This window comes from Trachemys scripta, chromosome 5, assembly GCF_013100865.1.
Source record: "Trachemys scripta elegans isolate TJP31775 chromosome 5, CAS_Tse_1.0, whole genome shotgun sequence".
NCBI classification, from domain to species: Eukaryota; Metazoa; Chordata; order Testudines; family Emydidae; genus Trachemys; species Trachemys scripta.
This window is the reverse complement of record NC_048302.1, coordinates 16189429-16207157: the sequence shown is the minus strand read 5'-3', so window position 1 is coordinate 16207157 and position 17729 is coordinate 16189429. Positions and strand designations below refer to the sequence as shown.

The 17729-nt window shown below is 45.1% G+C and overlaps 1 protein-coding gene across 1 annotated transcript in view; it reads left to right on the top strand.

Annotated features, from left to right (window-relative positions):
• SCD5 (stearoyl-CoA desaturase 5) overlaps positions 1-15761 on the top strand; it is a 69324-nt gene extending 53563 nt beyond the window's left edge. The window contains exons 3-5 of the mRNA XM_034772446.1: positions 1650-1855; positions 9063-9295; positions 14361-15761. Of these exons, the coding sequence (XP_034628337.1) occupies positions 1650-1855; positions 9063-9295; positions 14361-14551 (630 nt within the window). The 3' untranslated portion in view covers positions 14552-15761. The remainder of the gene's footprint in view (positions 1-1649; positions 1856-9062; positions 9296-14360) is intronic.
• The last annotated feature ends 1968 nt before the right edge of the window (positions 15762-17729 follow it).

Genomic DNA, 17729 nt, shown 5'->3' with positions numbered 1-17729 from the left:
AAGGCAAATATAGTGCCCATCTTTAAAAAAGGGAAGGAGGAGGATCCGGGGAACTACACACCAGTCAGCCTCACCTCAGTCCCTGGAAAAATCATGGATCAGGTCCTCAAGGAATCCATTTTGAAGCACTTGGAGGAGAGGAAGGTGATCAGGAACAGTCAACATGGATTCACCAAGGGCAAGTCATGCCTAACCAACCTGATTGTCTTCTATGATGAGATAACTGGTTCTGTGGATATAGGGAAAGTGGTGGACGTGATGATATATCTTGACTTTAGCAACGCTTTTGATATGGTCTCCCACAGTATTATTGCCAGCAAGTTGCAAAAGTATGGATTGGATGAATGGACTATAAGGTGGATAGAAAGCTGGCTAGATCGTCGGGCTCAATGGGTAGTGATCAACGGCTCGATGTCTAGTTGGCAGCCGGTATCAAGTGGAGTGCTCCAGGGGTTGGCCCTGGTTTTGTTCAACATCTTCATTAATGATCTGGATGATGGGATGGACTGTACCCTCAGCAAGTTCGTGGATGACACTAAGCATGGGAGGAGAGGTAGATATGCTGGAGGGTAGGCATAGGGTCCAGAGTGACCTAGACAAATTGGAGGATTGAGCCAAAAGAAATCTGATGAGGTTCAACAAGGACAAGTGCAGAGTCCTGCACTTAGGACGGAAGAATCCCATGCACTGCTACAGGCTGGGGACCAACTGGCTAAGTGGCAGTTCTGCAGAAAAGGACCTAGGGATTACAGTGGACGAGAAGCTGAATATGAGTCAGCAGTGTGCCCTAGTTGCCAAGAAGGCTAATGGCATATTGGGCTGTATTAGTAGGAGCATTGCCAACAGATTGAGGGAAGTGATTATTCCCCTCTATTTGGCATTGGCAAGGCCACGTCTGGAGTACTGCGTCCAGTTTTGGGCCCCCCACTACAGAAAGAACACATTTGGAGAGAGCCCAGCAGAGGGCAACAAAAATTATTAGGGGGCTCAGGCACATGACTTATGAGGAGAGGCTGAGGGAACTGGGCTTATTTAGTCTGCAGAAGAGAAGAGTGAGGGGGAATTTGATAGCAGCCTTCAACTACCTGAAGGGGGATTCCGAAGAGGATTTAGCTAGGCTGTTCTCAGTGGTGGCAGATGACAGAACAAGAAGCAATGGTCTCAAGTTGCAGTGGGGGAGGTCTAGGTTAGATATTAGGAAAAACTATTTCACTAGGAGGGTGGTGAAGCACTGGAATGGATTACCTAGGGAGGTGGTGGAATCTCCATCCTTAGAGGTTTTTAAGGCCCAGCTTGACAAAGCCCTGGCTGGGATGATTTAGTTGGGGTTGGTCCCGCTTTGAGTAGGGGGTTGGACTAGATGACCTCCTGAGGTCTCTTCCAACCCTAATCTTTTATGATTCTAGGAAACAGCAGGGTCTGGCTATACGAGTGCCAACCCTCTGTGTATATAAACACACATTTTCCCTAGTGGTTTCAATCCCTGATTTAATCTGACGTGATTTATTTTTCTTAGCCAATTCAGAGAATCATTTCTGCGGTTCAAATATATTAGGGTGTGGTTGGAGGGTGGAGGGGATGAGATAAGGTGTTACCAAAGTCATTATGCCAAGTCTGTATCTCTCACCCCTCCCTGGCTGTCTCCACAGAATGACCTTTTTGAGTGGTGTCGAGACCACCGGGTGCATCACAAGTACTCGGAGACGGATGCTGACCCCCACAATGCATGTCGTGGCTTCTTCTTCTCCCACATCGGCTGGCTCTTTGTCCGCAAGCATCGCGATGTCATAGAAAAAGGGAGGAAGCTGGATTTCACTGACCTGCTGGATGACCCTGTTGTGCGGTTTCAAAGAAAGTAAGTGAACGCTCTGGAACTGCTCCCAAGCGGGGATCTGAGCAGAGGTTTGGGGGGGCGGGGCTGTTTCCACTTAGTCTGGTTTTGATACGTTGTTTTATACTTCCCTTTTCTTTCCTCCCCAACATGCCCTTCCCTAAACTTGTCTGGAAATAGTAGAGCCCACCCCACGCAGTGGTAACCTGTTGGGTACCAGGAGATCAGTCCCGCAAGCTCTTACTCCCAGACCCCCTTGCCGGAGCAAACTGCCCCTTTCTTACCTTCCCCTCTTCCAAAAACACCAGAGGAGGGGAAAAAAAAAGTCTGCATCTTTTATTGCATTCATTGATAGAATCCAGTAAACCTGATCATCATTAACTGCCTCCGTGGGGAATAAAACATATCTCTCTGTCTGAATTATCCAATGATCACCAACCCGGCCCACGGGACCCAGTCGAGCTGAACTGCTGTCTCTCCCAGTACCTTAATTCCTTTATAAAATGAGATGTCATCAGCTTGGCCCGCTGGGTTCGTACAGACCAGACTGCAGCCTTCCCCAGTCCATTATCATCACTATGGTAGCGGATACTGATCTGGATGTTTCCGCCTATATTGAAATTATAATATTTTCTATGATGAGTAATTACTGCCTAGGATGTAGGCACTATTCCCAGGGTTGAGTTCTAAAAGGCAGATTGGATCAATTCTGTTTGGTAACCAGAGTGTTATTTTTGGACACTACTGGGAAGAGAGGGCAGTCATGCCTGTCTTCGCATTGCAAAAACGCCCAGGAAGGGCTGAACGAATCGCTGGTCAATGGGACTGGACCAGGGATGAAACTGATGCAGTGCTTTGGTCTAGTTGTTTTAGTTGCTTTTTGGAGAGCAGTGGAGAATTCCCCAGGACTATGCAAAGTCTCCTTTGCAGTGTATTTGAGCTTCCATCATTGTCTTCTCCCCTTTGCATGAGTGAATCATGTCCCGTCTCAGACAGGCATTTCTGTAGTGCTTATATAACTGTGGCATAAGGTACAGTTCTGTGCAGGGAAGATTGTCTTAGCAAGTGATATTGCTCTGGATTTGACAGTTGAGTTTTGGACTATTTAGTCTAGTGAATTTAGAGTTTAAATTTTCTCTTTCTCAGGAACATGCACCTGTTTATGTCAACACCACATTGTTGTAAGAACAGATGCTTATTATTTACTTACTGGAAAAACAAAGAAGTCTGATTGGTCATAATAATATTGAATTGTACCTCTCTAGTGGATTTCTTAGGACCGGATTAGGTGACATCCTTACTCATTCTGGGTCCAATTCCATTGTCAGTTACATTAATGTAAATCTGGAGTAAAACCATTAATTTCAATGGCGCTACTCTACGTTTACACTGGTGTAACAGAGAGCAGAACGTGGCCCACTGAGTAGTGCCTTAGTCCATGAATAATCCACTCCATTAACTGCAATGAAACTACTCAGTGGTTCTCAACCAGAGGCCCAGGGCCCCCTGAAGGGCTGAAGCAGGTTTCAGGGGGTCCACCATGCCTGGCTGGTGTTAGACTCACTTGGGCCCAGTGCAGAAAGCCAAAGCCCCGCCACACAGGACTGCAGCCCGGGGTCCCGGGCCCCACCACCCGGGGCTGAAACCGAAGCCTGAGCAACTTAGCTTCACAGTGCCCCCAGTGGCGTGGTGCCCCGAGCAATTCCCCTGCTTCTACCCCTTAATGCTGGCCCCGGCTTTTATATGCAAAAAAACAGTTGTTGTGGCACAGGTGGGCAGTGGAGATTTTATAGCCTGTTGGGGAGCCTCAGAAAGAAAAAGATTGAGAACGCCTGGTGTAAGGTACAATTCTCTGTGAGTAAAGGTACAACAATCTCTGGCCCTTAACTGCACAACATGGGACAAAAGATCAAAATGAAGGACGTACACACACACACACACAATCGTGCTCGGCGTTTGCAGGAAAGGGAGGGTCACTTATCTTGCACAAGTAGTCATTAGAACTGGCCAAAAGATTTCAAGTAAGAACTTATTTTCCTTGTAAAATGGCTGACTTTTTAAACCACATTTTTTTGCAAAAAAATGTCACCATTACTGACACCATTTAACTTTTTGCTAAAATGTTTGTGGGTTTTTTTAAACTGAAATTTGAATTGCATTTTTTGTTGAAATGTGTAGTGGCACATTCCATTTGCTGAAACCTACATTGTTGATAAATAAAAATCTTCTATCAACATTTTGATAACCATCTTGATAAACAAACAAACAAAAAACCCCACAAAAATTAAAATGGACCCATTTTGATCCTGGCAAAATAAAAACAACTTTAAAATGTTTTTCTTTATTTTAATTTTGGATCAGGTCTAACAATAATGTTGCCTCAGTGACAGCTGCATTTCTGGTGCCACTGTTTTACAGTAATGTAAGCAAGATATTGTGAGATCAGCATGGACGGGGGTAAATCTGGGTTAAAAATAAGAGGTGCCCTGTCTGATGAGGCCCAGTTCAGAGGGATACTAGTGCTTAAAGTGTCCTGAAAAAAGTGTGTGTGTGTGTGTGTGTGTGTGTGTGTGTGTGTGTGTGTGTGTCATAATCTGGGGGCAGCAACTTCGGGAAGACTATAAAGAGTTCCCCTCAATGACCCATCTTGTTTTTTTAAAATTCTGGTTTTTGCCAGGTCTCTGTGTGACCCCTTGCAACCCTCCCCCCACAATTTTAAGCACCGAGGGACGCTGAGCCAGGGATCCCTTTGCCTGTCAGTCTGAGAATAACTTGCCTCTCATTCTCCAGTGCCGAGCCCTTGTGTGACACAACGCGTTACCCTGCTATGCAGGCTTGCCTGTGGCACCTTTACATTCTCTTGCCAGCCCCTGATTTTGTTTTGTCTTCAGACTATTCAGGTATTCTTGGCCTGTTCTCCAACTTATTGCGCATTATCTTCTATCTGTCTCTCTTCGTCTCCCCACCTCTTGGGCCTCTTTGCTGCTCCTCTCTCTATTGAATCATTCCACATGGCTTGCCGGCTCCTTTGTCACATTATACTCTTTCTGCCATTCACCCTCCTTTCTAGGGTTGCCAGGTGTTAGGTTTTTGACTGGAACACCCCCGGTCGAAAAGGGATCCTGGTGGCTCCAGTCAGCACCGCCAACCAGGCCATTAAATGTCCGGTCGGTCGCGCAGCAGGACAGGCAGGTTCCCATCCCTACCCGGTTCCGCATGGCTCCTGGAAACAGCAACATGTCCCTCCAGCTGGGGGGCAGCCATGGGAGCTCTGCACGCTGCCCCTGCCCCAGGTGCCGGCTCTGCAGCTCCCATTGGCCAGGAACCACAGCCAATGAGAGCTGCAAGGGCAGCATCTGAGTAAGGGGGTAGCACATGGAGACCCCATGGCCACACCTCCGCCTAGGAGCTGGACTTCCGGGAACCGCTTGCAATAAGAGCTGCCCGGAGCCTGCATCCCTCACCCCCTCCCGCGCCCCAACCCCCTGACCCAGCTCAGAACTCTCACACACAAACTCCCTCCCATAGCCCACACCTCCTCCCACACTCTGAACCCCGGAGCCCCGTCCTGCAGCCCAAACCCCTCATCCCCGGCCACATCCCAGAGCCTGCACTCCCAGCTGGAGCCCTCACCCACTTCTCCAGCCCAGCGGCCTGTCTCAGCCTGGTGAAAACGAGCACCTGAGCAAGAGTGGGAGTGAGCAGGCGACGGAGGGAGAAGGGGCAGGGCAGGGGTGGGGCCTCGGAGAAGGGGCAGGGCAAGGATGCTTGGTTTTCGGCAATCAGAAAGTTGGGAACCCTATTCGTTTCTCTCCCCTCCCCCCTCCCCCGCCGCCGCCCTTTCTGCCTCCCTCCTGGCTTAGTTTAGCATTCTGCTTCACTTATCATCCTGCTCTCCCTTTGTTTTTGCCTCTTGCACTATTCAGCTTTATTTCCTCCATGCCTCTGTGTGTGTGTGTGTGTGTGTGTCTTGTTCCCCTTCCCCAGCCCCCACATTTGATCATACAAACTTGGCTGAACTGTTGGAGCAAGTTGTCACATTGCAGGGCTTTGAAAACTACTTTCCCTCATGAAATTCTGAGGAAGAAATAGATCAGTCAGAATTACAGCTGCATATAGATTTGGGGGCTTGATTGAAAGTAAATGGGTGCGAACCCCTGGCCTTCATTGAAGTTGCACCTTCATACACCTGGTCTATATCTGCCTCTGTTTTATAATCTCTTCTTTACATTTGCCTATAATTGTCTCCAAAATGTCCCGGGGGGGGGACTGAAATCTTCTGTGCAGTCTCAGCAAAGGGGTGATTTTCACTGGAAAATCCCTCCTCTATTTTTGCATTATGTGAGAATACAAATAATTTAAAAATAAAGAAGTGGGGGGACCGCAGACATGACTTGGATTGTAAGTTTCTCGGGGCATGGATTGTCTTTTTGGTCTGTGTTTGTACAAGGCCTTGCACAGTGGAGCCGTGGTCTGTGACTGGGGACCCTCGGTGCTACCACAAATCAAGTAAAAGATTTTGATGATGATACATTGCCTATTGAAGTCAATAGAAGGCCTCCCACTGATTTCAGTGGGTGCTGGCTAAGGCCCTACTTTTATAGCCAGGTAGACAAATTCAGGCCCAGTGCGGTTTGTTCTGTGGGACTTGGTGCCCAATCAAATCAGCCTCGCTGCCAGAAGATTTAAAAAAACAAAAATAAAAGGCTAAAATCTTCTCTTGCAGTTACACCTGTGTTACCCACTTAAATGACAGAATTTTCAGTCAGGTTTTGAAGCCAGAAGGAACCATTATGGTCTGGTCTGACTTCTAATGTAGGCCATAGAACCTCTCCCAGTAATTCTTGCCCTTCACTTCTGCTTGAGCTAGAGCAGATCTTCTAATTTTCTTCTTCCTTTATGGAGGAGTTTGTGCCTTTGTGGTCTGAGTAGTGGAAGTGAAAATAAAAACCGTGCCAATGGCCAACATGCTCAACGTGCTTCAATACCAAAATATCGACAAACATGAACCTGCATAATAATTCTCCTCTTATTGAATCTGTGCTATTTGCTTAGCATCAAAGTTCTCGGTCCATCCTATTGCTAATCTCAAGTGATTAGCAGACCTAAGGGCATGGGATCACTGCCAGTGCAAGTTGTGATTTGCTAGGGACATTAATCAGGGCTCAATGTGCCTAGTCAGAACTTTCATATGTATTGTAACAGACCTGTAGCCTCTTAAGACTTTTATTCACGGCTGTTTTCACTCTGCTGCTGCAGTTGTTTGGTGCTTTATGCAGGAGTGGGGAGAGAACGCCAATATCCCTGCTCCAAAACCAGTGCTTCCTACAGATGGCGCTCAAGAAGAATCTTCACTAGCTGTAGGATAATAGTGCATTTGACACAAATGTAGTTGGGCAGTCCAGCCCAGCTGATATACCTTAATTGCCATTCTGGGACATCGGGCAAATGGTCTTTGGTGCATTTCATAGAGACAGGCCCCAGCTGCAAAGTTTGCAGCCAAAGTGGAACTTTCGCAAAGTTCCAGGGTGTTCAGACGGGGGGTTTGCGCTGTACAGTTTGAGCTCCAGTATTTTGATCAATTGTAATTTATGCCTTTAAATACTCTGACTGTCACAGAACCTTGAATCACAGTCCTTTTTCCCCTTGAAACACAAAACAAGCGAGTTATGCATATCTGGAACTTCCCCTGCTGCGTTCAGCCTTCCCCCGGCTTAGCCGACGTTACCTGTCTTTTCCCCGTAGACAGATTAATGTTGAATGCAATTTTCATTCTGACAGAAAACAGCTGCAATTTTATGGTAATTTTTTTCCCCTTCAGCAAAGTCTTTTAATTATTCCTCTTTTAGTCAGCCTGCACAATTTACCATTAAAAGCCGACACATCTTCCATGTAGCCTATTGACAGCAGCTGACAAATAGGCAAGGAGAGAACTGAAACAAAACTACAGAGCGCTCCACTACTAACATTCTTGTGGAGGAACAGAAAAGCTCCTGACATTTAACAAGCGGTGTATTGGCCTTACCACTCATGAGTAATTAATCTTCACACTTTTTTTTGGAGTGGGCTGTTGGAAACATAACCACAAAGGCAGGGAGAAAGGGAGAGAGGAAACAAGCTTTTAAGAATGAAAAATTGTTTGTTACCTTCCTAATGCATGATGGTTGCTGGCAACTGTTTCTGAGTATTCTGAATAATGGTCTGAAAATGTTCTCTGTGTTAATAAAGCCGAAATCTGCACTTGAAGGTAAAATTGAGGGCAGATTGCATTTACTTTACTTTAAGTCAGCACCAGTTTTTTTGTGCAAAAACAAATTAAGGTCCAAATGGCTGAATGCAGCTAACATCTGCTCTGATGCTATTTGTTTCAGTTTGGAAAACCAGCTAGATTTTAGACTGTTTTTCCCCTGCTGGAGTGAGTTGATAATCTGCAGGGCTCCTCATCTGCTGCAGTTCTGTTCCAGTGAACTTTCTTTGGTATAATAATAATAATACCTTTCTTTTACATAAGGCTTCTCATCCATAGATCATCTTACCTCCACTTTACACATGGGGAAACTGAGGCACGGAGTGGTGAAGTGACTTGCCCAAGGTCATGCAGAAAGCCAGTGGCAAAGCTGGGACTAACCCAAGACCTCCTTAATGCTACTCCCATGCTCTGTCCACTAGGCAACACTAGCACATATGGCTATCAGAAATGAGTTAAAACTTCATGGTTCAGCACCAAGTGAGTAAACCGCCCAATAGCCAGTGAAATATACAGATGTTCTTCTCTATTAAAGAAAATAAATCTCTCAACTAGCTCTGTACAAGGCTTAGAGAAAAGGAGGAGTTACAGGAACTGCATGCCAGATTTTCATTTAAAATATATTTTTATATATTATTACTGTAATATAAATAATAATAATAACACCGAGAGACCTTGAATGAGCTCAGGGTCCCATCATGCTAGCCACAGTACACACACATAGCAAGAGACAGCCCCTGCCCCAAAAGCTTACTATCTAAATAGACTACTAGGCCAAATGAAGTACTATTATTCCCATTTTACAGATGAGGAATCCAGACACAGAGAGATGAAATGACCTGCTACACAGAGAGCCACCAGGAGTCTGTAGCAGAGATAGAAATTGAACTCAAGTATCATGAATCCTAGTCCAGTTCAGTAACCATGCAGCTCCCCCTCCTGTCACAGTAATGTTGTTGTTCTTGTCCCTTTCTCTCCCTGTAGGTACTATAAGAGTTCGGTAGTGCTAATGTGCTTTGTGATCCCCACCCTGGTGCCCTGGTACCTCTGGGGGGAGAGTCTGTGGAATTCCTACTTCCTTGCTTCCATCCTTCGTTACACCGTCTCTCTCAACGTCACCTGGCTGGTCAACAGCGCGGCTCACATGTACGGCAATCGACCCTACGACAAGTACATCAGCCCCCGGCAGAATGCATTTGTCACTTTAGGAGCAATTGGTGAGTACCAGGCAAAATGTCTCTCTGAAGCTTTAACCTGGGTTACTTTGCGCATTGCCGAGCTCTAGCTAGCAGTGGGATTTCCTTTCACTGCAAACAGAGCAGCCACTAGAACCATGCACAAAGGATAGTCAACAATCCATTCCTTGAGTGTTTAATCCTGGCCAGGAGTTAGGCAGTCTGTCTGCAGTAATCCTGTGCAGCACAGTCTGTGAGCCAGACAGCAAAGCCATGAGTGTCCTAAGTAAAGATTCCTTGTGTGTTTGTTACACCTGAGCCCTGTCTCTCTCCTCTCACAAGGGACACTAAACTAAATCCATTTCACCAACTGGCCAGGCACTCCCATGGCACTCAGTTATGAAACACTTATTACAGTTATGGAGGGAGTGGGTGTGTATCTTCAACCAATGAAGACTGCACCATAGCTGAAAGCTCTTCAAGATACTTTCCTCTGCCCATTAGCATCACCTCTGTCTTGCTCAGGGTCAGCGTCAGCTAGCTGTTCTTCACCCGTGAGCTGATCTTATCCAAGGACTAGGCCCTCTTGGTGGTAGTGCTGTGGTCATGTGTGTGAATATGGTTGCCTGTAGATGTTGAAAAGGATTGGAGAGAGAACTGATCCTTGTGGAATTCCACATGTGAGTAGTCTGGTAGGAGGTGCAGTTTCCCTGCACTACTTGTTGGATGCATCCCTCCAGAAAGAGCTTAAGACATTTTAGCATGTTACCCTGGATCCCTGCCATCTCTCTCAGGCGAGACAACAGAATCTCAGTCAACATTGTGGAATCCTGTCAAGAAATCCAGGAGAATGAGAATGGATCTTTCTGTCCTCTATCCGCTGGCAGGAGGAGATCATCCAAAAGTGCCACTAGGGCAGTTTTGGTTTTGTCCTGGCCTGAATCCAGAATGAGATGGTCTAGGACGTTGGCTTCAGTTACATGAGCTTGTCGTTCACCTTTTGCTAGCTTGTCTATGAGCTTGGAATGAGAGGTCTGACAGTGGATGGTAGTTGGCTAGGACCGAAGCATCCAGGGTGGGTTAGTTCAGCATTGGTTAGGCTAGTGTGTGTTTGAAGGAGGAAGGGAAGTTTCCTTCTGTGAATGAGGCACTGATCATTTCAGTCAGGAGTGGCACCAGTTGTTCAAGACTCTTTCACAAGTCAGGAAGGGCATGGGTCAGATTCACAGCTCTTGGGTTAAGACTCCTTTAAGGTGTTGAGAATTTCTTGACGAATGAACGCTGGGAATGCAGGTGGGCTGTTTGGTTGGTGGGTGGAGGTGAAGTGGATCCCAGCTGTTTGAGAAGGCTTCCTAACGGTGCGTGATGTTTTCAGTGAAGTAGGACGATAGATCTTCACAGCACTTAGTGCTCAGCTCCACAGCAGGTCGTCGTCATTCAGGATTAATGAAGCTGTCTACCATCCTGGATAACTGCTTGGGGAGGGATTTGGCAGCCACAGTGGAGGCTGATAGGAAGGTTCTCTTGGCCTATAATATAGCCTCGGCCTAGACTTTGAGGAATTTATGTTGCATCCTCTCTGAATCAGCCTTTGTTTGCTTCTATCAGTACTCAAATTTCCATCCCTCTCTCTTCACCCAGCGTAAGGCGCCAGTAGCCACGGAGATGTGTGAGCAATGTGGAGGAAGGGGCCGTGTGGGAGCCAGTGTGTCAGTGGCTGACTTTAGAATGGTAACTAGATTCTCAACCCCTCGTCCTGTGGATGGAGTACTATTGTCTTTTGGCAGGCTTTGGAACTGGTTGGAGTCCATGAGTCTTCGTGGTTGAATCAGGATCACTGGACCTTCTTGTTGCCTGGGTGCTGGAAGGTCTCTGACCACTGCCTTTGTGAGGTGATCATCTGTCTAAGATAGTGGCTGGGTTGTGATGTCCTCCATTTTTGACATCTAGGTCAAAAAACAGGTCCAAAGTGTGACCAGCCGCGTGGGTTGGATCAGAGGTGACCTGTTTACATCCTAGGGTGGCAAGTAAGAAGATGAGTTTGGGGGCTTTGGCATCAGTGGCCTTGTTGAATATGTGTGTTGAAATCTCCCAGGATGACAAGTCAGCAGCATTTCACCCCCATCACTGACAAGGGGTCAGATCCTTTATGGATCATTTAATCTGTGCTGGTTTGTAAATGAGCATAAAACCTATGTTAGCTTTGGGTCTGGTTTCGACTGCCAGATGCATCAATTCAAATGAAATTGTCTTACGTGAGGCACATCTCTTGCATTGGATGTTTGCTGAGAAGATGAAGGCAGGGCCATCTGCCTTCTTGTCCTGTCTAGGTCTGTGATGTACTGAGTATCCTGGGGGAACAAGGTGCGCTAGCACAGGGCTTGCTGCAATATTATCCAGCCAGGCCTTGGGGATGCAGGCTATATTGTGTGCTTTGTCACTAATGAGGTTGTATATTGTTGGTTGGTTGTTAGCGGCAAATCTTGCGTTGATCATCCTCAACTTTAGTTTGTGTTGCCTGCTTCTGGTCCCCGCCTAGGTAGGGGTCCTGTACAGTATAGGCGTTAAATGTCTGAAATCAGGTTTCTTTTTTCTGTTTCCTTGGACAGTTCCTCCCAATGAGAACAGTAATAGGTGATGATGTAGAGGTTGCCACAGGTTGGGAAGTCATTAAAAATTCCACCCTTAGATTTCAAGTATGGATTTAGGTTCCTATGAGGTACCTACTTTGGACCATCTTAGCCTCTGTATTCATCATACATAATTGAACCTGACTTCTGCTCTTCCCACTATCAGTGCTGCTGAGCTTGTGATCATCTATCTCCTCCTCCTCCTTCCCTTTTAATCACAATAATTTTGCCGACTGGACGGCACACATCTGTGTCCCAAAACTAAAGCTCTGACCTGCTACTCTAAAATAAAAATGGATATTTCCCACTTCCCAGGGCTAACCCACCATTAATTGAAGCCTCACGCCATACGATTATCCTCTTCTCTTATTATTTGAATAGACATAGTGGCTATTTTGACAGTCAGTCGTGCCGTTGCCACACGTAAATACCGCATGAATGTCCGAGACCCTTGAGTGCAAATGTCAGGGCCTGTCCATATTCCTCTTGAACAAGTGCTGCAATGAAATGGATAGGAAGGGTTATTAGCTGCCACAAGGGATGTACAATTTTTTCTGTAATAGAAAGGAAGTCAGGGAGCTTATCTCTGCTCTCACCTCAGCCTGACTCCTCTACTCTCTCTCACAGCAGGTTTTCTCGGCTCCCTGCTGCTGCACAGTTTTTAACCCTCTCTCTTATAACTGTCTTAAGAGTTCCACCAGCGTATGACACAAGCCCTGTTAGGGAAGAGGCGCTACACTCCTCTCTGTTACCTTAACTGAAACATCCATTCAGCAGCGAGATATTTGACAGGGAACCTGAGCTATTGCCCTCGGAATGCTAAACTTACTCTTTTGGGCTCATAGAATGATAGAAGATTAGGGTTGGAAGAGACCTCAGGAGGTCATCTAATCCAACCCCCAATGCTCTGCTTCAGATACATGTGTGGGACTCTGGCTGACGGCAGCATGTCCCGTCTAATAGCTGGGCTGGATGCTGCCAAAGGGTGTAAGGAATGGGAGACTGGAACCAGTATTGAAACCAGTTTAGCTTATAGCGTGTGTGAGACAAAAACCTTGCACCGCCCTGTTACAGAGGTATGATTGAGCCTCAAGTCTCAGTTGAGCTGAAAAGAGATAGCAGTCAAGCTGTTTTCAACAGTGGATCCTTCTGGTTCATTTGTGACAGCCTTGGAATAGGCCAATTCTCTGGTGTGTTAGGGCCGAAAGGGAACTTCTTCAGTCATTCTCATCTGGAGGCATCCTTGTAATATCACGTTGGATCACTCCTGCCACGGGGTTTGCGGGGGCACCTCCCTGTGGCCACCACTGGGGATTAGCTCATGACCAGTCTGACGCCCCTTCCTTCAGTTTCTCACCCCATGGTCTCATTCTCTCTCTGGAGTCAGGTTACTGCCCCTCCATCCCTCAGGGTGCTCTCTCGTCATGGCTGGGTCCTCTGGCCAGGTCACTGTAGTCCTCCTCTTCCAGGGTCTCAAAGTCCTACTGGACAAACTGTCTCAAGCAGTCTTCTGCTCCACTGCCCAGTCTTTTCCACTTCCCCAGTGGCTGGTAGGGGAACCCAGGCCCGCCCTCTACTCCGGGTTCCAACCCAGGGACTCTACAACCAGCGGGCAAGGTTTGCACTGTCCCAGACCTTGCTGCTGTTTCCCTGAGCTGCATCCTACTTCACCTCTATCCGGCTCCTTCTCCACCCTCATCTAGGTACTCCCTTCCCTCAGGGCTAAGATCCCAGGGCTTCTAATCTCCCCTCCCATTTGTTCCTTTCCCTCTCTAAGCCCAGAAAGTTACTGCAGTCCCCTTCTTATTTTCTAATTCCTGGATTTAGAGCAGCTTAGCCTGCCTCTTGCTCAGATGGGCTTCATCATCAACTAAAAGTTTCAGCCCTGACTCTTCTCTCCCCACCTCCCTGTGCAGCCTGTCTCAGGGTTAATTGCCCCTTCCTCTCTCCTCAGACCTTGTGTGAAGTAGGCACCCCATTCCCTTCTTGTTTTCCGTCATGTGGTTTAGCAATAGGGGATTGTTTGTCAAATGTCTTTGTTGCCCCCTCTCAATGGGGGAAGCAAAACCACAATGTACTTTATTGATGTGAGGACCAAGTTTGCTACAGAAATCTCACATAGATATAGATGTAGCTTCATGTGAACTGAATTAAACTACATCAGTGTAAACCAGTTGTAAATTGAGATGAGTATCCACACTGCAGTTTGTCCAGTTTAACTAAATCAATGTAAAAGCCAGTATTTGTGAAACTGATGCAACTTTTGCATATAGGGAAGCCATAGTTAGATAGATGAGGCCATGATCCTGCAACTTTTTCTCTCTCTGCATTTTAAATCAATGATGCACCTGGTGGGGTTACACCAAGGTAGAACATGTTACAGGTACAGGGTTACACCAGGGTAGAACATCTTCTATCTATCTAATCACAAGACATATGTTGGCCACTGCACTTAAAATCTCTGTTTGTTTTTCTAGGTGAAGGCTTCCACAATTACCATCACACCTTTCCATTTGATTATTCAGCCAGCGAGCTTGGCTTGAAATTCAACCCAACCACATGGTTCATTGACTTCATGTTCTGGTTGGGGCTGGTTACTGACCGAAAACAGGCTCCCAAGGAGATGATCTTAGCCCGCAAAGAGAGGACTGGTGATGGCAGTGCTTGAAAATGTAACGTTTCTGTGTAAATCTATGCTGTCGTGTGTCTGTGTGTGTGTGTGCGCGCGTGTATTTTTTCTTTGAGAAAAGTAGTTTTTGGGTTTTTTTTTCAGATAAAATGGGCTACATTAATCCCTGGGATAACTCCATTGACTTTAGTGGCTTTATGTCAGGGGTGAATTTAGTCCCAATTTTTTTTCCTATTAGATGTCTTATGTCCAAATCCCAGACTATTAAGTGTAAAAAATATTGGATATTATTTAATATTAGTGTTAAACATCCTAGATCTTTGATTTTAGTCATTCTAGTTTAAGTCCAGTGTACACTGTAATATGCTTGTTCGTGTTAACCCTGGCAAGATGGAGGAATTAACTATCCTTTCAAAGTGCGGTTCAGGTGAATGTTTGTTTTTGTTTTTACTAGACAACCAAACATGCTTTGAGACATAATTTTTTGGGGGGTTGGGGATAGGGCCTGATATGCTGTTACAAAAACAAACAGAAAAGAATGTTTAAAAAATCCCCTATACTGGGGGAAAAATCCGTTTTAAAAAAGATGTTTGTCTGAAAATCTGTTTTCTTATTTCTGTTTGCAAGACCCTTGCTCCACTGTCTTTGTTTATATAAAATTAATTTATTGCTAAGCAGGCTTTTGTGTTAAACGCTACACATTATACAAGCCAAAATACAAACTGATGCCATGCTCAGCTGATTCATTCATTGTCACATAAACGTTGTAACTTGTAAAGATATACTGCTCAACTATGTCTTAAACCAAAAAAAAAGCTTCGATTTAAATGTTTGGAGACCTAATTTATATTCTAACAGGTCACAGCCACTGCTGCATGCATATTTTAGCTACTTCTGCACAATAGGTGTCTTCATTTTTTTTTCCAGCTTTCACTATCAGGTCTTTAAAACCTGGCCTTTATCTAGATCACAGTTTTTCCTAATCTTACAACTGCATGTGGCCTCTATTGGTTTCAGAGCAAAATATATATATTTTTTAAAGTTATGTAGCTTCTGGATTTAACAGTTGCCTTTTAAAAGCAGCATGTCTTGGGACCTACAGCCCTTTGTGTTAGATGGTAGCCAGTGCAGGAGAAAGGCTTTATGTTGTCTGCACTGGAGCACTTTTGAAGACAGAGGGCCTGATTCTCATTTACATTAAGGGTTTGTCTACACTTAAAATGCTACAGCTGCCCCGCTTCAGTGTAGACACTGCCTATGCTGATGGGAGGGGTTAGGTACTGTACTCCACCTCCCCGAGAGGCAGTAGCTCGCTCGATGGAAGAATTCTTCTATCAACCTAGCGTTGTCTACACGAGAACTTTGGTCAGCTTAACTATGCACTTGGGGGTGTGTGGATTTTTCACATTGTTAAACCAGTCTAATTTTGTAGTGTAGCCCAGGCCTGAGATTCCCTTTGCCCTGTTCTGGCAGTGTGCATGCCCACTTTCACGCCCATTTACACTGCAAAGGGAGGAGGGGAAAGATGGCCTTAATATAAATGAGAATCAGGCCTAGTTATTTTCAGGAAAGATGTACAATTTTAAAACCAAACTCAGTTCTTTTGGGTTTGTTCGGGTTTTCTTTAGTTTTGTTTTTCAAATGATGCCAATATAAAAGAATTGTCCTTATTCTGTACTTCATCCAGCAGGTGTTTAACAGTGTTCATTTGCCATTAATGACATGTAAACTCATGAGTGATTTACAATAAACAGCTATGAATTAGCCTGTAGCCTGGTTCTTATTTGAAGATTTTTCATTAAATGGTGGTTTTATGAATGAATGATCAAAAATATTACACTCCTGCTCTGTGGCCACTGGTTACTGCACTCCTTTGTGAAGTCTCATCTAGATCTGAACATGGCTCCACCCATTACCATAATATCTACCACCTCAAAATATTAATGAATTCATCCTCACATGATCCCTATTTGACAGGTGGGGAAACTCAGGCACAGCTGTGGGAAGTGACTTGTTCAAGTTCGCACAGGACATTAGTATCAGAGCCAGGAACAAAACCCAAATCTCCTGAGTCCTAGTCCAGGGTCTTAACTACAAGATCATCACCTGCTTTCTTGCTTCCTTGAGTTGGGCCCAACGAAGAGTGGCTAAATGATCAGGAACCCACATGTCCAAAATGTAGCTGGCCGGTGGGTTTGGAGGTGATGTGTATGTGAGGGAGTGTGGCAAGGGAGAGCTATCTATATCTATATCTATATGCCTCTCATAAATGATTCATCCCTTTATAAAAAGTTCTGTTATTGCCGTTTACCAGTTGGGGAAATTACATGAATGTAATGGAGAGCTAAACCTGGGTTTATAGCTTTCAGTTAAACTTTGGGATAAAAGATCTAAAAATTATACCAGTACTACCCCTGGACTGTATTGAGTTCATTTCTCACCAAGCACCTCTATAGAGCAAAACTTCACTACTTCCTATTATGGACCCAATCCTGCAAATAGATGTATTGGTGTGAATCTTTATGACTGCATGGAATTACAGTGAATTCAATGGTATTTTGCACTGTGTAAGAGATCCCCACTAGCTTACATTTCAGCAGTACTGGGACCGAAGACTAGGGAACCCGTTGCAAATGACAGATGCTTTTTGTGAATTAGAGAGTAAGCAAAGAAACATGAGTTTGTGTATAAAAAAAAAAAAAAAAATTAAGGCTACGACATCAAAACAATGTACATTGTACTTCTTTATGCTTTACTTTCTTCTTTACTTTGTATTTAGATGGCTAAAGATAAGCACCTAAATCTGCATGCAAAATTTCCCAGGAACTTTTTTTTTTTTTTTTTTTTTTTTTGAACAAAAATCTTAAACCAGAAATAGAAAATGCTATTTTTGCAAACTGCTTTTGGTAAAATATATATATTTTTTTCTGTTAACATTTTCAGTTTCCAATTTTTCATCAGAAGCCCAGAAAATTTCCATCACACTAAGGCATTTCTAAGACAAAAATTCAGTTTGATCAGAAGACCCGTTTTTGGGTCACAGAAATATTTCTGTGAAAAAATTTCAGTTGGCTCTGATATTTGGGCACCTGAATAAAAGCAGCCTGATTTTCACAGATGCTACTGCCACAGCTCCCTTTGATCTCATTCGGAATAGGAGCAAGCTTTATCTACACGTATCATACCAGACGGAAATCCCCGCCCGTGGTGGCAGATT